The sequence below is a fragment of the Rattus norvegicus genome, chromosome 10 (genome assembly GCF_036323735.1).
Source record: "Rattus norvegicus strain BN/NHsdMcwi chromosome 10, GRCr8, whole genome shotgun sequence".
NCBI lineage: Eukaryota > Metazoa > Chordata > Mammalia > Rodentia > Muridae > Rattus > Rattus norvegicus.
In genome coordinates this window covers 10751412-10772510 of record NC_086028.1, presented here as the reverse complement: position 1 = coordinate 10772510, position 21099 = coordinate 10751412, and the positions used below count along the sequence as shown (strand labels likewise).

Sequence of the window (21099 nt, the reverse complement as noted above, 5' to 3'; positions counted from 1 at the left end):
AATCATTAAAGGTACAGCTTGACCTCTCTCCCGGAGGAATTATAACCACCAAACTCATAACCAAATGCATTTTGATAATTAAAGCAATTCAAAGCAGTTAAAGCACTCTAAACAAATATTAACAGTTGACACCGTGTTTCTTCACCACCTCCTGCGTTTTGACCTATAATTTAAGATCAAAAGCCTCAATATTTTATTCCTCCCTACTGTGGAGATTAATATCTCTGTGAGTACTTATGGTAGTATGCCCCTTCCTCTTTATATAATTCTCAAGGCCTAAGCTTCTATTCTCTGAGATAGGTTAGGCTCCCTAAAGTCTAAAGGGGATGCCTGTTTTTCAATCTAATTTTTAAGGATAGGAAACCTCAGTATTTATTATCTAGGTCTACTCATTGTATAAGCCTATTTCCAGGCTCACTTTTGTCATACCAGGCTAAGCGACCACAGAAATCCCATGTAAACCACATTCAAAGATTTTAAGAATTATCCCTGGCAAGACTTTTAGATTTCTTTAAAGCATTTTTTTTCATTCAATGCCCCTAGCTTCTTTCTTCTGTGGAGCTTAATATCTTGGTATACTTAAGAACATTTAAACAATTACCATTATACTCTTTTTTTATCCTTAAAAGGAATTTATAAATCTCTATCCTTTATCTATCTGGTGGCTGGAGGCAGGCAGCTTTTACTGTCTGCTTCTCACTGCCTTCCTCCCAGAACCCAGTCAGGGAACTAGCCAGCCTCTTTGCACAGCAGCGGCTCCAAGCATCTCTGAGCTGAGGCTCTCTCCTGCAGCCTTGTTCCAGTTTCATGGCTTGCATGGGAACCACGTGAGTTGGCTCAGCTAGCTGAGAAACCACCTCTCCCCTCCTCCTAGACTTATATCAATTGCATGTGGGTGTTTCATCCCAGAATCTCTAAATAGTTTTAAAAATGAGCTCTCACTCACCACATTGGATGCCATTTGCAGTGGTAGTTGGCCCCCAACACTCCTACTCCAACACCCCCACCTCCAACACTTCCACCCCAACACCCCATCCCAACCCTCTACCCCCAACACCCCACTCCAACACCCCCACCCCACCACCCCATCCCAACACTCCCACCCCCAACACTCTCCCCCACTCCCCACCCCAACACCCCTACCGCACACCTCGACCCCCAACAACTCCCATCCCATACCCCCCCAACACTCCCATCCCAACACTCCCACACCACCAACACCCTCATGTCCTCCTCCTACTTCTATGCCTCTTTTCTTTGTTTTACCCACTGAGTCTTTAGGCATAGACACAGGCATGAGGCTGTCCACTGCGACACGGAAAACCAGGAGAAAAATTAGTATCTCCCCCTCCAGCAACTATCGACTGTCAGTAGCTCCTCAGCTAGGGCTGAGATTTGGTGGCCCCCTCTCCCATCCACCCTGGAATGTTGCTGGCCTGATCTGGTGCAGGTGTCTTGGCCAGAGACCACAGATCTGAGAGTTCATGAGTGCAAAAGCCGTGTCACCTCCAGAAGACACCGTTTCCCAGTGCTGCTCTGTATCCCGCTCTGATGCTCTTTCTGTCCTATGTTTAGGATGTTCCCTGAGCCCTGGTATGTTGATGTAGGGATGAACACCCACAGTCACTTACTCTACCTTGGCTTTGGAGACAGGGTTTCATACTGAACCCAGAGCTCACCCATGTGGCCAGACTGGCAGCCAGCAGGCAGTGGTACTCATGCTTCAAGTCCCAGTCCTGGGAAGGTGGAGACAGACTGATCCCTGGGACCAGGGAGCTAGCCAGCCGGTCAAGTTCCCAGTCAATGAGAGATCCTGTCTCACAAAACAAGGTGAAGGGGTGGGTGAGATGGCTCAGTGGATAAGACCACCCTCCCGGCAAGCAGAAGGACCTGATTTCTGGGTTGTCTTTCATAATAGATGGGGAGTTGTCCCCTCTTAGGGCCTTCATGGGTTGGTTTCATGGAAAGCACGGGATGGCTGTGACCCTGCCTACCCTGCCCTCCTGGAGGAAGTGGCGACTCCTAGGTTAACTTCTGCCTTGCTCTCCAGCTGGGAGGCCTGGGGAGGGCTGCGGCTGAGCAGAGGACGAAACACCAGCCTCGTGCCTGGCTGACAGCTTCATGGAAACACTCTCCCATGACATCACCGCTTTGGACTCTGTCCTAATTCACTCGTGGCTTTTACAGCCTGGTTTTCTGACACGAGCATGGCAAATTTGTCATTTTATGGGATATGGAGTGGCCTTGGGGCTGGCTTTCCTCATTTCTCCTCTGCTCTGCACTTTCATTTTATTGGTGTCAAGCTAAAGTCAGTGTTCCTGTGTGCCTGGCATGCAGATCTTGGCTCTGAACTCGAGATGGTAATTGTGACCTTTTGTTATGTGTGATTGGCTCTGGCCATGAGGCACTCAGGTCTTTTCGGGCAGGTTGATGGGGGAAATCTGTTGAAAAAACTAAGTCAGCTTGGCCTCAGGATTCTAGGCTTCCGAACCCTTCACTACGTGTAGCTGTGAAGTTCAGGTTGGTAGTGTTCTCCAGTGTGACCCAGGTATGGGGTGGGACTCACAGCTACACTGGGGAGAGAGTGCTGATTTGGGGGTCAGAGATGGAGCCCTTGTGCCTTCTAGGGAAGCGCTCTATCTGCACACTACCCCCAGGCCAATAGTGCTGGTGTCTGACTCCATTTTAGTTGTCTGAGATTCCATTTGTGGCTAAAGGCTTCCTTCCGTTAGTACCTGGGGGAGTGGGTGCAGGTGAGAGTCCAGTGTGTCACAGGAAGCTGGGTGACTCTGGCCTGGGTGCATTGGGGCTTTGATGTCAGAAGGTGTTAATAGCCCCCAGACCCTAGCACAAGTGACACCATATTGAAGGCACAAAAGTACCATTCTGACCTCAGAGTCCAGCACAAAGACCTCAACACTTGCAGGTGAACAAAGACCTTATTTATCATAGCCCACAGTTCTGGGAAGGTCCCTAAGTGTACCAACCGTGTTGTGCGTTCTCTGGAAGAGTTACCTCACAATATTCTGGAGGTACCAATGATATTCCTAAAGATGGGGCCTCTGATCCCCTGTTCCTATAACAAGGACAGACAGTTCCTAGGGGTTTGCACCCTGAGGTGACCCAGGACCCCAGGAACTCTGCCTCTGCTCCTGTCAGTGCAGAGGCTCCTGGTGCCTGCACTCTAAACAGGAAACTACAGGCCACCTGAGTCTGTTCCTTCCAGAGGGGAGTCTGTTTATGGCACCTTCTGCACAGGACACCCGGGAAAGGCCAGACTTAGCCCCAATTCCGGTGTCCAGAATTCATATGAGATGTCACTGGATGCTGGTTTTAATCTGTGTGGCGGCCACCCATTTGTCTCTCAGTGTATCTTTTTCCATGTTTCTGTCAGTTCTGTTTGTTGAACAAACAGATCTAAGGTGGAAAGGGCACTGAGCAGTCCCAAGATGAAGGCCACTGTGTCTCTGTTGTGACTGTGGCTGTGGCATCAGTGGCTGCTACTGTTGCTATGGTGATTCCAGCAGTGACCCAAGGTAAGTTTTGTGGACGAAAACAATATGATGACTGTTTCTTGATGAGAAAACTGCCAGCTAGAGGCCAACCATTGAAAACATAAGCCCACAGAGGACATTCAGGCTCAAACTATGATATTCTGCCTCTGAATACTGAAGCAGGAGAGGGGACCGGATGGCTAACATGCCTAGACCACAGGACAGCTCACCTCACACCTCTCTCCCTCCCATCTCCATATTATCTATTGTACATAATGAGGAGCTTGGTGAAGCCTCAGAGGCAGTTGCCCTCTGGCATTATCCTCAGAAGAAGACAATCCCTTCTCCCAGCTGCAGCTTGAATCCCCCAGAAGAGTAGCGATTGGTTTCTCTGAGCTGTTCCCTTTGCACCAAAACTAGAGACCTGACAGTCTACCAGTGACCTGCCTGGAGTCTTTCCATATTCAAGGGTAGTTTGCAGTGGTTATGTGTTACCATGAGCGAGGGTGGGGAGGAGAGGACTGACCCCACCACAGGCGATTCTGACCATGCTCTTTCCGACCCCCCATTTCCTTACTCAGCCCTGCTGTAGAAACAGGCAGAGTGCTGATACCACCCATCAACACAACATACAGTCTTGTTCTGGCAGAGGTGAGAGCCAATTTAAAACAGAGACATCTACAAAGACTTCCAGGTCACTGGAAAATTACCAATAAGCCAAGCCTGTCTTACTTATTCTTGACCGTTTGTAGTTGTGAAGTGAACATGGCTGAACATGATGAGAGGGCAGGTGAGCTTATAAGTTGCCTGTTTGGAGAAATGGAGACTTGTGTGTATGCGTGTGCATGCATGTCTCTGTGTGTGTATGTATGTATTTTGTGCATTAAGCTATATGCACATGGTTGTGCATTTATGGGTGGAAGCCAGAGAATGCCACCCTCACTCAGTACTGCCTACCTTTGAGGCACGTATCTCTCAAATGCCTGAACCTGGAACTAGGTGGGCTAGCCAGTGAGCCCAGTCATCCCCCTGTCTCCACCTTCCTGGTGTCACTATTACAAGCTTGTACCACCACACACAGCTTTCAAAAAAATCAGTTCCTGGGGCCTGAACTCAGGGTCTCATGCTTGTGAAGCAAATGCTTTAGGGACAGAACCATCTTCCCAGTTCAAATTGAAGTCAATCTGAAAATGGAAAAACAAGCCAAGTCCCAGCAGGACCTCTTCACAGACCTTGAATAAACAGGGGATGTGTATATCGTGGGACAGAGATGAGCCCAACACCTGGGAAGAGCTAAGGACTGGACAAGGGGGGACACCCTGTGATATAAGCACAGGTAAAATACTACATCCGAGGTCCTCATGTAGAAGGACACAGGTATGTTTTTTATGTCCCTTATTGTCCTAAATGGTGGCTGTCAAAGCTTTCAGCGTTACATATAAGGGCAAGAAATGTTTGCTGAGGGAATAAGGTGACCAGATCATATGTAGGGCCCCATAGAAGTCATCAGTTTATGGATTTTGTGTTTGAGGTTAATCAGGGACAAGAACAGGTAACTCTGCCTGGGTGCTTTTAAACTCGGGCGTTTGAGTCCGACATGGGGCGACTGTGTTGAAAACAGAACTTTGCTCTCTGTGTAGAAGTGCCCGGTGAGGGCAGGAAGCTGAGAATAACAAATGCAATCTAGCTTCTTTCGACACGTGAGGACCCGCGTTCGATTTTCTTCTTGGGTTATGGGGCGGAGGAGACATATTTCTCCTTCTCGGAAAAACCTCTCCACCTGTGGTGAGCAACAGCCTTTTCCATGGAGGGGACCGTTGGCGGTATTTTTTCAGCAAGAAGTCATCTTGCATTCCTAGAAGCAGAGCTGAATTGCTGAGATTTGTCAGGGGAGAAATATTGTTGAGCTTCCTACTAACTCAGGAGTGTCTCTAGGTTCCGTGGGAAGTTCTGTGGCAAGGCTGAGAAAAATACACCTAAGGAGAGTTCAGACTCACTGAAAGACACCAGAGAGACCTGGGCAGACTCCACTTGTCTGCCATGGTGAAGTAAGGGTTGGATGTATGTGTCTGGAAGCTGCCCAAGGGACCACAGAGGTGACTCTCTTTCCCTCCCTCCCTCCCTTCTTCCCTCCCTCCCTCTTTCCCTTCCTTTCTCCCTCCCTCCCTCCTTCCTTTCCTTTCTCCCTTCCTTTCCTGTGTTCCTGTGGGTGCACATGCTTGCTTAGGTCAGAGGTTGATATCAGATAGCTCCCTCTCCACTTCTCTACCTTGTACATTGAGACAGGGTCTCTCATTGGCCACAAACTACCTGGACCCTGCTGTCTCTGCCTCTACCACACTGCACACACAGACATAGGCTTTCACATGTCTCTGCCTCTACCACACTGCACACACAGACATAGGCTTTCACACCTGGATTTTATGTAGTCGCTGGGGGGCCTCACACCTGATCAGCAAGCACTTTACCCACTAAGCCATCTCCCTAGCCCTCCCATCTCGCTGTGGGGCGTTCTTTGTCTTGATCCATTGACCAAGGCTGAATTTTAATCAATCAAGACTGTCCCGATTCGTCTTATTCTGATATGTATGGCCTATATTTATAACATGGATTTGCATGGTAGAGACTGCACGTCAGCTCATGCTGGCCTCCCAGAATGGTACACCCACCAACGAGCTGCAGAAACACAGGAGAAACACACTTTAATCCTGAAAGAACTTTTCCCAAATGGAGATTCCCTCCCACTGCCAGCTCTGTACCCTCTGTACCTGTGCTGTGCTAGCCACCTAGACCACGGCCTTCCTTCAGTGAAGTCAGCAAATGATTCTAAATGGTCCCTTCCCTGCTTCTGTGTGGTGAGCAGTTAGCCAGGCGCTTCACTACAGAAAATGGTGGTGTGTGTGTGCGCGTGTGTGTATGATTGTGTGTACATGTCTGTGTACACATGTGCATGCTTCTGCTTCTACATGTATGTGTTTGTACACATGTTTATTTATGCATGTATCTCAAAGCACAGAGTCACAGCATTATGAAAATTCTTTTTTTCCCCTAAATACTATATCTTAGAAACTATATCTATGTTGGCGCATAAAAACTTGCTCTAGTATCTGGTCATTTTTTGGATCTTCCACAAACATGTGCTGCCTTTCTTCCACGAAGTAGACCTGTTGGCTGTTTTTGGCTGCCAGCTCATCTCTATGATCTTGGTACCCATTTCTTCCAATACCAACCTTGGCCCAACCTCAGGAGTGTTTTCCAGAGAAGTGAGATCTCTGGGGCAGAAAGTACACACTCAACACATGCAAAGACATCACTGAAGGAGACGGTTGGATCTGCAAGTAGGGGTCATTAGCAGAGAGATCTGTTAGGTTACCTCTGCCCTGTAAATGCTATATTTGAGGAGTCCGTTTTACAACATCGGCATGTTCTGCTTTTTCTCTTATGAAAGGGCTCACAGAAGCTTAGAGTGGGAAGCATACTACTTCAGGCTGAAGAGGCTAACACAGCGGCACTCGGAAGCCAGGGTGGTAACAGTGCTGGCTCCCTCTGTCTGGTACCGATATCACGCCACACAGTGATCCACTGAAACAACCTAATGACGCCATCCATGATGCCTGCGGGACACAGATGGGGGTGGGGTGGTGGAGTGGGGAGAGTGGAGTGGGGTTGGTGGAGTGGGGGTGGTGGTGTGGGGGTGGGGATGTTAGTTGTTTCCTTGCTACGACAAACTTTCCACTTTAGGATTGGACAGATGTCTTTTGGGTCACAGTCAGAGGGGGTCCTGTCCATGGTCTCTTGGCTCAGTTGCTTCTGGGCCTGTGGTGAGGCAGAATGCTGTGGTGGGAGTGGGGGTGGGGCAAAGCTACTCATTTTGTGATGGAGGGAGGGAGGGAGAAGAGAGAGAAAGGGGGAGGAGGAGAGACAAGGACAAGGCGATAGTTCTAAAGTCACTCAACTCCTCTCTCGCTTCCTCCATCCAGGCCCCATGTCCTCAGGCTCTGCTTAGGCCAGGATCTCACCTCACTTCTGGTCACCCTTTGGGCTCAAGAGAGGAGTTAATACTTTTTAGCAAAGGCAGTTTCCAGGCATCTGCTTCACTACGGGGCTCTGGCCTCTCGCGGTCATCCGCTCGGCCAAGCTAGGGCAAAACATTTCCAGTCTTCATTTTGCCACCAATGAAAAAGTAAACACACACACACACACACACACACACACACACACACACACACACACACACACACGCCCAAGAAACAAAACAGAAGAACCCCAAAACAACAACAAAAACAACAACAACCAAACAAAACAACTATGGCATTTGCAAGAGTCTTGGAAGGTGTGTGAATTATACAAAACTAGCCTCCCCCCAAAGTGAAATTTTCATCCTGTCAACAGACACCAGTTTGGAGTCCTGCTGAATCCAGACCTTTGTCCTAGAAAGTGTTACGAGGGATGGGGTGCCTGGGTTCTCTGCTCATAGGCTGCTGGTGACAAAATCAAACGGTTGCAGCACAGATAGTAGCCGACGTTTATCCACCGCTGATGTCTTCTAGGAGCAAGTCTAGAAACTTCTCAAGAGGCCAGTTCTGCTCTGACCTCCCAGGTCTGAGAGCTCTTAGGGCTTTATTTAATAGGTGGGGAAACTGAAGCCCATGGTGGTTTAGTACTTGTCAGATGTCAATAGCTAGTAAGAAGAACAGATATTCTTGGGGTTGCCGAACCCCAGACATGCAGGCCCGAACAAGAGACCTTCTTGCTTCTGTGCTGTCCAGTTACATTGAGACATACAGACAGAAAGAGCAGGTATCCTGAGAAGCAGTGAGGACCTAGTGTCTAGCTTGATGTTTGGGGGCCACCATGGAGAATGTGAGCTCTGAAGAGAAAAGAAAGTTGCTCACACAGAGGTGCAGGAAGATGGTGGCCCTAGCTGCTTCCAGAGCTGATCAGATAAAACTCTCTCGTACTCATTTCTGTTGTGGTGGGAGCTCCAGACTGACCTAATCAAGTCAGTACTGTGAGAAAGCTCCAAAGAGCAAGGGGCACTTAAGGAAGAGTTGATGGATCTGTACCTAGGGGAAGGGGTGGGGCTGACTTCTGGGTGAGGCAATGTGTGTTCCCTCCCAGCAGGCTCAGTGAGTGCTCCCTTGTAGACTGAAGTCAGACATGGCCTTCATCTAGGGTTGGAGGTAGTCCCGCTCCCCAAGACCCAGGATAAAGATGAGTTCTCTAAGGAAAGTGGTCCTTTTCACCATGCACCTTCTAGTGGATGTCATAGCTGGACAGACTGGCCCACGATTCTCCATTTGGGTAGCAGTCATATAAGATCATCCCTAAGTGAGCGAAATTACCAGAAATCAAGGTTAGGCCTAGTGAAATGGTATTTAATCCAGGCACGTGGGGTTGGTGGGGCTGAGGCAGGAGGACTGTAAGTTCAGATGGGAAATATTTATTTTGGCTCCCAGTTTCAGAGTTTTTTTTTTTTTTTAAATACAGTGTCTCTTTTAAAAAATATTCATTCTTCTCTTACATAGTACATCCTGACCACAGTTTCCCCTCCCTCCACCTCCCCTCTCCCCCAGATCCACTCCTCCTCCATATCCAGGCCTCCCAGGGATATTAAACAAACACGGTATAACACATCACGATAAAACCAGGCACGCACCGTCTTAATCAAGGCTGAGCAAGGAGACCCAATAGGAGCAAGAGGGTCCCCAAAGCAGACAAAAAGTCAGAGAGAGCCCATGCTCCCACTGTTGGGAGTCCAACAAGAATGCCAAGCTACACAACCATAACATATACGTAGAGAGCTACCTCAGACCCACAGAGGCTCCCTGATCGTTGCTTCAATCTCTGTGAGCCCCTGTGAACCCTGCTTAATTGATTACAGCTGTGTTTTTGTGATGTTCTTGACACCTCCTTGCTCTATGTAATCCTTTCTCTCCCTCTTCTGTGTTGTCCTATGAACTCTGCTTAATGTTCTGCTGAACCCAGTGTCTCTTGTCTGTACGGTCTCTGGGCTTGTAGTGAGTTGAAGCCTGACCTCAGTAAGGGTAACTTGATGAAACCCTGCCACAAACAAACAAACAAACAAACAAACAAACCAACCAATACCCAAACCAAATGTTAGCAAAACATAAAACAAAAACAACAGAGAATTAGATTCTCTCAACTTCCTGGTCCAGGGCTGTTTGCAGCACAGAACCCAGGTTCCAGTTGAGTGAGGAAACCCATGCCACCACAATATGAAGGTGAGCTGCTCGCTAAGCCGTAGTTCTGCCTTTTCTTTGGTTGTCTATAAACAACTGAGAATGGCGGCTCCCAACTGAAAGTCTAGCACTTAAGAGGCTGAGGCAAGAGGATAGCCTTGAGTTTGAGGTAGCCTGGTCTAGATTGCCAGGGCTACACAGTGAGACCTAGGATGGGATGGCGCATGTAAAGCTGACAGTGGTGCATAGCCTCAGGGAGCAGTGTGAACTCTTTTTAATTCTTCACATAGGGATAGAACCTAACCCCTAGGAAACTCCACCATCCACCAGCTACTGGTATTTCCCAACTGTTAGCTGGGCTCTTACCAAACCTGGGAACTATCAAAGCCATCAAGAGCTTTCTCCTCAGTCCGTCGGAAAACCTGGACTGTGGGTGAATTCCCTTGTTAATATAAGAAAGAAAGTAGATGGTTCACACAAAATACTTCAAACACATAGCATGCTGACCAGGAGAGCCTACCCCTCCAGTTTCCTCTTCTTGATCATTTCCAAAATGATCAGGAAACCAAATATTAAATATTGGGGTATGTTTACAAGTTGGTTCTTGTCTTTTAGGGGTCATGGACACCCTAATAAACATGGATGCAGGGATCTGGAGAGCTGGCTCATTCAGTAAAATGCTTGCTCTGTAAGCAAGAGGACATGACTTTAATTCCCAGCATCCCATAAAAGTTGAATGCAGGGTATGCATCTGTAATGCCTGAACTAGAGAGGCAGAGACAGAGGGATTCCTGGGGCTTGCTGGCCAGCCAGCCTATGTGAACCAGTAACTATCAGGTTCAGTGAGAGACCTTGTCTCAAAAATTAAGATGGGGAGAAATTGAAGACAATGCTCAACAGTGACCATATGTATCATAAGTATCCACATAGGGCAGCACGTGTACATAAATACACACACACGCACGCACGCACGCACGCACATGCTCATGCACACACACAATCAAGTTTAGAATCCTAGTTCCCTGTCAGAGAGAATGGAGTTTTGTACAGATAGCTTCAGAGATTTAGAGAATTCAGGAAACCATGGTGTATTTTTGTCCCATTGCCCATGAGAACTCACGTTCATTTCTTTCACACTATGAACTGCTGAGAATATTGTGGAAGAAAAAATAGGACTATACTCTTGAGATGGAGAGTCTGAAGGCCTGTAGGTTGTTTTTTTTTTTCTTGTTGCTGTGATTAAGTATTCCCCTGAAGCAACTTTCAGGAGGAGAGCCTTGCTGTGGCTACAGTTTGAAGCTCCCGTCCACCACAACAGAGAAGGCATGGTGGCGGGCAGCTCTGTGGCTGTAGGAACGCTCATTACTGCCTGCTCACATGCGTGCATGTCAGGAAGCAGGGGAATTCTCAGGCTGGAGTCCCCAAGAACCTGCTCCCAGAGAACTACTTCCTCTAGCTGGATCCCATTTCTACAAGGCTAACAGTCTCCCCAAACAGCCTGCCTGCTTCAGACCAAGTGTTTGAGTGTGTGCTTGCCTGTGTGTGTGTGTGTTTGTGTGCGCACGCGTCTCTCTCTCTCTCTCTCTCTCTCTCTCTCTCTCTCTCTCTCTCTCTGTGTGTGTGCGTGTGCATGTGCGTCTCTCTCTCTCTCTCTTTGTGTATGTGTGTGTGTATATGTGTGTGCGCGTGTGTGCACGCCTCTCTCTCTCTCTCTCTTTGTGTATGTGTGTGTGTATGTGTGTATAGGTACATTTCACATTTAAACTGTCCTGAGAAAGACTTGGCTGGAGTCTTCTGTGGGAGATTCTGAGCCCAGAACATCATCTGTCTCTGGGACCTCCTGTTCTAATTCTCTCTCTGCCCAGCAGCCCTGTATGAAGCTGTCTCCCAAGTCTCTCACCCATCAGGTTGCGTGGGTGCTGCCTTTAGTGCTTTTCCCTTAAATGCTGCAATTTATGGTGCAGTCATTCTGGGAGAAGGCAAGGATTAGTCTTTGTTGTCAGAGCTGCTGTGTGTTTTAAAAAGCTCTTGTGGCAATCAGCACCCGATGGGAGAAAACAATGGAGAACTTTGCGGGCCCACTTAGTCAGAACAAGAGGCGTGGAGATTTGGATAATCAAGACAAACGTCTCTTAGCCCAAGATGCCTTTAAGAAGGTCTGGAGTTGGGCAGAGGTCAGGGTTTCATGTTTGCCTGCCTGGTCCTGGAGGAGGAGGAAACAAGGTCCTGGGTGTAGAGCCCCTGCCTAAATTCCCTCAGCGAGGGCCTGGGGGCATAGCCTAGCAGAAACACCACACGTGAATCACTTAAACCAGCAAAAGGCAGGATTGCAATTATGACCCAGAGTTGAAAAGGATGTACAAAGCTGTACTTTCCAAACCGGAATCTTTGAGCTCAATAGATTTCCATTTCTATCTATTTGTGTGAGACAGGATCTTGCTGTGTTGCCAAAGCTGGCCCCAAACATTTGCTCCTCCTGCCTTAGTCACTTAGGTGCAGGGATTACAGACATGTGCTACTGAGCCAGCCTGTCGTTTACATCTTGATTATTAACTCCCCCCACCAAAACGAAATCTCTGGCAGGATTGCATCCTTCTGGCTGGGGTGCTGACGAGTTCCCCGCGGCCCTGGTGGCAGCTGTAGGTCCCTGGGTAGTTCACAAACTCTAGCCACAGAAGTAGACACGTATTTCAGAGGAGGCAGGATCTAGGACGTTATAAACAAGGACACATGGGCATCAACGTGTGTGGTCTGGGAGGAAAGAGTCACCTCCCCCTGCCTTGGTTACTGTCCTGCTACTGTGAGAAGACGCCGTGACTAAGACTACTTATAAAAGAAAGCATTGGATTTGGGGCTCATAGTTCTGGAGCGTAGCAAAGTCCATGGTCGTCACTGTGGGGAGCATGGCAATAGGCAGGCAGGGGTTGAGTTGAGCTGGAACAATGGCTGGGAGCTTGCATCTGCTTCACAAGTGTGCAGGCAGAGAGCACATCTGGAACCGTCTAGACTTTTGAAACCACATGGTCCATTTCCAGTGACACACCTCCTCTGATAAGAGGGTGCCTCCAAATCCTTACCTAACAGCTCCACTGACTGGGAACCAGGCACTAAAATATCTGAGCCTAGGAGGGCCATTCTCATCCAAACCATCACAGTCCTCCAAACTTAAGGCGAAATTTCTTGCAACAGCACTGAATGACGAGCTCTGATTTCCTCTCAGTCTTTTGGAGGGTGTTACTGACAGCCGAGACCATACTCAGTGATTTTCATGTAGCATTGGGAGGTACATGCTTGGACTGAGGCACTTGTCTGAAGGATGTGTGGGCTCAGGGGTCACTGCATGCCTTTGTGGTTTTTCCATTGGAAAGGAAGCAGGGATACCCTGAGCTCCTCTGCATAAAAACCCATATAACTTGGACGGTGGGAGTTGGGTACAGCACCTATCTTGTCTGAATGGAGTCTTGGGGACCCAGCTGAGAACTCAGGTCTGTGTTGTGGGGAAAGGTGGTTTTCATTGTTAGATCTTTCTCCACTTTGCCCAGATGTCTAGAAATCTATAAGGGGCATTTTAGCAGGGAAAGCAGTCCATTAAATGGTCAGAGCAGAGCATTGCGCGCCAAGCCTGGTTCAATGATGGCCCTGAGGTCCTTGCCTCTGGAACGGCTCCCAGTCTCACCCACAAGTGCTTTCCTCCTTCCCTCTCACCTTGATAGCGTGTCAGATCCCTCAGTGTCAGTCACCTTTCTCGCTGCTGTGACAAAACACGGACAAAAGCTACTTGAGGAAGGAAGGTTTTATTTTGTCTCACAGTTCAAGGGTCCAGGCCATCATGGTGGAGAAGAGATGACATAGTGGAGAAGACAAGGTGGCTGGTCACATGGTACCCACAGTCAGGGAGCAGAGAGGTGAATGCTGGTGCTTAGTGCAGTGTCTCCCTTTCCTTCTGTCCAGGACCCTTAGCCCTTGGTGTGGAGCCAAGGGTCTTCTCGCCTCAGCTAAAGCAATCTAGAAACTTCCCCATAGGTGAACCCATCGGCGTGTGTTCTAGATGAGTTTAGATCCTGTAATGTTGACACTCAATATTAACTGTCATGTCAACCCTTCGGCCTTAGGGCTGAGTTTGCCTTTCTTATAAGAGAAGCAAGCTGGTTAATGATACTTAGACACAGGCGCTAAGACTGAAGCCTTCTAGGTGCATACCAGGCACTCAGTTTGCCGTGCATCACTTTGGCTCAATTTTCCCAGTTATCCCCAGGACCCAGATGCTGTCCCATTGCATAGAGGAAGCTCCCCCAGGTCACTGTTCTTACCTGCGGTGACTAGGCCAAGAATGATAATGGCAGGACTCTAACAGAGCCCTCCATGTAGAACACTACCTAAGCAGAGCCAGCTCTGTAGCTCCACTAGGGAAGGGTGAGAGCCCACCATCTTTGAGACTTGCCACAGGAAGAGCCCCCTTATCACCTGATATCCTGATGCCCCTCTGCTGGTCGTTGTCTGGATGGAACCAACTTGGCTGCAGCTGGGTTGGGCTTTGTAGCGGGTGTGTCCCATGCCTTCACTTCAGTGCATGTTGGCTCTTCTGCCTGGAGTTCTCCATGGCTGATGATTCCATTTTAGTGGAAAGGTTTGTCTGTCTGTCTGTCTACCATGTATATATGCACATATGTGTATAGGTGCACATGCACAGGTGTGTGTGGTGTGTGGTGTGTGTGTGTGTGTGTGTGTGTGTGTGTGTGTGTGAGTGTGTAGGTCATAAGGCAACCTTGGGTATCAGTCCCCAGACCCTTTCCAACTTGTTTCCTTGAGACAGGATCTCACTGGCTCATTAGATTAGCTGGCCCACAAGCCCCATGGATCGGCCTGTCTCCACGTCCTAGCATTGTCACCAAGAGCACATGCCACCAAATGCCGACTAACTTTTTTAATAGAAAAATCGAACTCAGGTTCTCATGATTTCGTCACAAGCACTTCCCCAGATGAACTATCTCCCCAGCCCAGACTTGGACATCAGTTCCTCCGGGAGGAGACTCTGTGTATGCGTGACTGGTGGAAGGATGTGGATGGCCACCCCAATGCCCGAACCTCTAGGAGGGGGCAAAGTAAAGGGATGCCTGCCCTCTTCCTCCCAGCTGAATGAAGCTTGGTAGTACCTCAGAGGTAACTTCATTAATGAGCTTTTTCCCCAGCTGCTTTCCCTTTTCCAGACCCAGCTCACCCCCAGCCCATCACCACGCCCCCTGAACTGCCTGAGAACCAAACCCTTTGAATTTGAATTCTATTTGGAGGGGTCTACACTGAGGGGAACATGCGCTCTCACTGGAGTGATGTGTGTCTTCCTTCAAATGGTTCATCATTGCTCACAGCCCCCATCGCGTTCATTGCTGTTACTTGTCAGCGATATATTTATTCTACACAGAGATGACGAGATGTCTGATCTAAGTGTTTCCTGAGTTTTCCTATACTGCTGGGTCCTTGGTAATATGTCCCTTTGAAATATGTCTTATGAAAATACTTGGTAATATGGGCGGTAAAAAGACAGTCACGAACAACCCTGACACAGCTAAGGGTTTGGCAGTAGGGACAGCTGTGGAGGTTCCAAAGGCGAACTGTGTGAAGGAGAATTCCAGGGCAGCGTGGGGGGACTTCAGGAGGATGCTGCCCTGGGGATTATGGTGTGGGACTGACAACTTGTGTGGGGCAACCGATGCCCCTGGCATTCCTCTGTGTGCCTCCCACGAGTTTTTCAGAGACAATTAACCCAGTGGGAAGACCCACCCTGAGTGTGGTGACCCCTCCCCTTCTCAGGCTGTGGTGGAACGGAATCAAAAGAGGACATGGAGAAAACCAGCTAAGGGCTAGCGTGTTTCTTTGTTTCCAGTTTCTCCAAGATGTCAGGAGAAAGCCCAGCCTGCTGCCTCCCCTTTTCCATCTGGAACCTTCAAAGCAAGAGCCCAGTCAGGTCGGGTCCTCCTCCTTTAGGTTGTGATCAGGTAATCTGTCCAAACACTCATTGCAGGAGAGAGCCCTGAGGTTAACTATAGACTTCCCTTAGAATAATGTATCAATGTTGGCTCACAGTGTTACAAGCATGCTACCCGGAAGCAACAGTTAATGACACTGTTACAGACCTGAGGGGAAAGGGGGGAGTTGAGGGATTTCGCAGCTCATTTTTCAATAAATTTGAAACTACTTTGAGCATAATCTGCTTCTTGGATATGGTGCTGGAGGGTTGCGAGGTCAAGGGCTTCCTGGGCTACACCAGGAGATCCTGTCTCAAAAAAAAAAAAAAAAAAAAAAAAGGAAACCCATTAATTAAGAAAAACAGCAATAAGAATGTGTCGTCCTTACTGAGTTTAAGCAGAGAGGGTTGTTCGTGTCAGTTGTGGGTGAATCCCCAGGAAGGCTGGTGGTATTTAGCTTGAACAAAAGCCACAATTACAGATCACAGTAGAAAAAACTGGGGTCAGTTGGTGGCCTCATGGTACTTAAAAAATCTATGTGGGGTGCTACAGATATGACTCATGAATAAGATAAGTCTCTCTCTCTCTCTCTCTCTCTCTCTCTCTGTGTGTGTGTGTGTGTGTGTGTGTATGATGTACATGTGTTCACATATGAGTGCAAGCATGTGGCATACACCATGGCATGTATGTGGCAATCAGGACAACCTTGGGTGTCAGTTCTTGCCTTCCATCAAGTTTGAGACAGGACCTCCTGTTCCCCACAGCGTATGCCAGACTAGCTGGCCCTCTCTGGAGCTTCCTGTTCTCACCTCCCATCTCACTGCTGGAATGCTGGGATTACAGGTGAACACAGGTGTCTGGCTTTGTGTGGGTTCAGGGGAATCTCAGGTCCTCAGGGCCTCACGTGCGTTCTCCACTGAGCTATCTCCCGACATGCCCTCATCCTGCAGTTCATTCTCCTCTTGACACTGACCGTGGACACTGACCATGGACATTGACTGTGGACACTGACTGTGGACACTGCTGGACTAGACTGGCAAGCTGGAGACTGGTGGAGACAGGGTGTTTTCTTCCTCAAGAACGTTGACATGTTTACAGGGTAAACAACCTGGGTTGGGCTTCCCATATTGCCATGGAACAGTGTTGGGGACCCACTGTGAGCTGGGCTTGGGTGATCATCTGACCTTGGTCAGTCCAGTCTGAGGACTCACTGACTAGCCAGATAGCTAATCCAGAAGCTCCAGGTTCAGGGAGAGACCCTGTTTCAAACCCAACCCAAACTAAACTAAACCAAACCAAATTAAGCCAGAGGCATCAAGGCCCAGCTGGTAAAAGTACTCGCTGAGCAAGACTGATGACCCAAGTTCACCCTAGGTCCCCATAGTAGAAGGAGAGATCTGACTACCAATGGTCATCTTCACACTCTCTCTCTCTCTCTCTCTCTCTCTCTCTCTCTCTCTCTCTCTCTCACATATACACATTCACACAAACACACATTCACACATACACTCACACATATCCCCCCCACAAACACATACACAAACACACATATGCACACACATGCTCACATGCACACACACACTCTCATGTGTACACACACATACACATGCACACGCATGAATAAATAAGCAAAATTAGGATTAAAAAAATAAAGAGCCAGTCATAGTCAGGAAGCAGATCCAGATCTCAGTCTGAGGCTAGCCTGGTCTACATGACACCCTGTCTCAGGAGAAACAACCAACACCCCAAACAAACGAGAACAACGAAATGAGAGAAGGACAGAGAACAAGAAAGGGAACGTACCTGTTGACCTCCAGTTTCTTTGCTTCTCTTTCCCCAGTGTAGGCTGACAGATCCAGCCTTTGCTCAGAACATGTTCTCGAGAATTCTCCACGTAGTTTTCTAGGCGGCTCCAAACCATTGCAAATCCAAACAGAGCCAACGACAAGGGTGACTGTTCTGCCCATCCTCTCCCAACCTCCTTGGGGGTTCCCTCCTCTATTTTCCTTCCTAGGGTATCGGGTGAGACCTGGGTGGAGACATGCCTTTGCCTCAATGGCTGTCCACTGGGGGTACCTGCTCTAGTGGGTGCACAGGATTGATCCGTTCACCCGCAGTGCCCAAGACGGCCAGCAGAGGGAGGTGGCGAGCCAGCAGAGTTGTACAGAGCTGCCCGGCGCGGACCCCGAGTCCGAGCGCAGAAGCCCCACTGCCACCGCGAGGCCGCTTGCAGCGGGAGGCGCCTGCTTCTTTCCTCATCCCCAAGAACAGGCATCGAGAGCCCCCACCTGGCGCCATGGCCAGCCCCCCAGGCAGCCCTGAAGATGCAGACAAGCTGAGAGAAAGCAGGGAGGGCCGGCAGAGGAGGGAGGACGACGCTCCAGAGCAGAAGAGGTTGAGGCTGGGGCTGCGAGCGGGAAGCGAGCCCCAGGACGGAGCCACAACACCACGTCCAGCCCGGGACGAGCGGGACGAGCTCGCCACCCAGACAGGTGGCGAAGGCAGAAGTGTAAGTAAGCCCAGGTAGCTGGGACGTGGGTCAGGGCTGCGGTGGTCTAGGGATGCTTGGCCACCGCCTGGGTGAAGTTGGTAACTGGGCAGCAACTCCTGCAGGCACATTGTGCTTGCTTGGAGGGACAGCCAGGGGATCTTGGGTGCTTGGTGACAAGAACTGTGTTTATATGCTGTTGATTTTCTAATACGCTCACAAGGTGTGGCTGGTGGGGAGCAGTCCCAGCTGGACTCTGTGGCTTGCCTAAAGGGTTCAAGGAGCACCCTGGAACCTCCCTCCCCAAAGGAGAAGGATGTGGGGTTACTTTAAGCATCGCTAAGCTGGTACCCCCATTCTGGTCAGGGCTGTCGGGGTGCCTCTTTGGGACATCAGTGTTTGTGCAAACTGTCCTCATGGGGAGGGTCTCTGGGACACCGGGCTCACTATGCCCTGTGGTGGTGCTCAGCCTGGGACCGCAGTCAGTGTGCACTAGACACCAGTCCCTCACCTTCCTGTCCTGTCCATGTAGTCTGGGAAGTGTGGACAGGAGGCACATGGCTTCCACCCCAGTCCTCACATTCTTCCCTAGCCCCACAGAGGGGGACAGCCAGGCAAAGTTCTTGGAATCTGATGGCACTTCTGCCAGCTTCTGTCCCTAGCAGCCAAGGGTAAATGTTGTGTCTGTGTGTGGCGCTTCTGGGGGCATGAATGGGATGGAGACCATTTGGCCTCCAAAGACTCTGCTCCTTCCCTGGACTCTCCCAGGTGTGATTCGGCAGAACTTGTGCTAGAAGGTTTTTGCTGTCCTTGCCAAGGCTGCCACCTTGGCTGTTTTTAATGATTAGTGGGGTTGAACTCTGCCTCCCCCATGTTTGCTTGGCTGAGCTTGTCTTATCAATTTGTTGAGTTTCTGAGGAGTCCCCTCGAGGGAGCGGTCCCTTCCTCCTGAGTCATTTGGGTGGCAGCTGGCCACCTTGAAGCTCAGTAGTTCCGGCATGGGCTGACTCTTACGCACTTCTGAAACCTTCTGTGTTGATACTCACATCTCTCTGGATGCTACTGCAGTCCGAAGAGGGCCATGAACCCACTGGGGCCAGGTGAATGGCCTCTGAGATCCCAGTGGAAGAGACTTGGGGACAGTTTCCTGAGCCACATGGTGGAAAGGCCTAGAAGGGAGTGGTGTGAAATGCTTGGTCCCAAGCAGAGTGGCAATGTCGTGTCATGAAACTTTGGTGGCTGGGAGCCTCCCCTTCCCATTCATCTCCTGCTTTGAGACAGAACTCTGCTAAAGAACAGGATTCCAGGATCAATGGACGTGACCCAGGGCAGTTGAATGCCTAGCTGTCAAAGCTGAGTGCACATTCTGCCCACCCTTAGCTGGGTGTCCTTGGGCAAATCACATAACCTTTCTGAGCTGTAGCATCTTGATGGGCAAAATGGCTGTGTCAATAGGCCCAGTTTCGTGGTGGCGTTATTCCTGAGATTAAGTAAAGCTTGTTCGGAAGAGGCACTTGCTCGGTTCTGGCACACTGTGTGCTCAATAATGTGATTTAGTGCCAGAATTCAAGGAACTAGCTCCTGGTGGGACGTCAGCATGTCCCCACTGAGTGCTTTCTGGAGGTTAAAAGAACTCTGTGTATTCGAGAGAAATTTACTAAGACAGAAATCCCTCTGAGCCATTGGTGTGTGGTGGAGGGTGGGCAACAGCCGTAGGGTATAGGACTGAAAGGATGTGCAGGAACTAAGACAGAAATGATCTCCCTCAGACCTGGTCGTAAGCTTCTTTTTTAGGGGTCCTGTGGCCCCCTGTGCAAACTCCCCTGCTTTTATTTTAAAGATCACCCAGAGCCTAGAGCAGCCTGTAACACCTGCCAAATTCCTCTTCTGTGTTTACATCATCCAACCATCCAGGGAGGGTTTGCAGGCTGGGGCAGGTGTGTGTGTGTGTGTGTGTGTGTGTGTGTGTGTGTGTGTGTGTGTGTGTGTGTGAAGGCATAGGGGATGGAAAGCAGAGAGTAAGGGGGTGCTGAAGAGACGTGGCCCCTTCCTGGGGCAGCAGAGTCCTGGTCTCCACCCATGGCTCTGAGAGAATGGGCCAGGCAGAGAGCAGCACCCTTCCTGGGCTTTGTCCTTAGTGACTGTTCGCTTGTGGAGAGTGTTACAACCCTCCTTGTTCCTTGGTGACAGGTCACTGTGGACTCTTCTCTGCAAAGCTGCTGGGCCATCAGACTACATCCAGACTTTTTTTAAAAAAAAAAGGATAAAATGTCCCTTCTCATCTCCTTTGACCTGGTGGAGGAGGCTTCCCTGTGACTGGCTGTTCCTCTGAGTGGCTTCCTAGCTGTGCTTCTGTTTTTGGGGTGGAGTGGGGGTTGGGTGGTTAGTAAATGACACTTTTAGAGGACACAACAAAACTCCTGCTCCCCCTGTCTGTGACATCTTGCTTGGGTGCTTGGAGAGGACTTCTTACTACTTCTAACCTCTCCTTTCTCTAGTTTTATTTATTCTAAACAGTATTATTTATATTCTCATGTTAGTATAAAAGTATTAACTAGGTTTCCTTATGGCATTTTCAAGCATGCACTCACACACAAACATATGCACACACACACACACACACACACACACACACACACACGCATCCATTTTCTCTTCTCCCTGACTCCCTTCATTTTACCTGCCCCCCTCAGTGCCGCCTTTCTCCTTTCTTGTTGTATTCTGTTGCTCTCCCCCCTTTCTCATCACTTCCTCCCTCCTCTCACCGTCACTCTCTAACTTTATGACGGATTCCCACACCTGCCCCCACTTAGATACATAAATAACTATTAAAATCTACAATCCACACAACCCAGCCTCCGAAAGACAAATACTGCTGCTTGCCTCTTGGGGTCAGAAGTCTCATAGTTTCTTCTGCATTCTCCAACCCCAGGGAGAGATCCCAGTGTGAT

The 21099-nt window shown here is 49.3% G+C and overlaps 1 protein-coding gene across 5 annotated transcripts in view; it reads left to right on the top strand.

Moving 5' to 3' along the window:
• The first annotated feature begins 17862 nt into the window (after positions 1-17862).
• The window catches only part of Rbfox1 (RNA binding fox-1 homolog 1), a 2095840-nt gene continuing 2092603 nt past the window's right edge, over positions 17863-21099 (top strand). For all 5 annotated transcript variants that reach the window (XM_039085817.2, XM_017597207.3, XM_017597209.3 and 2 more), the window contains exon 1: positions 17863-18169. In XM_039085817.2, coding sequence (XP_038941745.1) covers positions 17957-18169 — 213 coding nt within the window. In that variant the 5' untranslated portion in view covers positions 17863-17956. The remainder of the gene's footprint in view (positions 18170-21099) is intronic.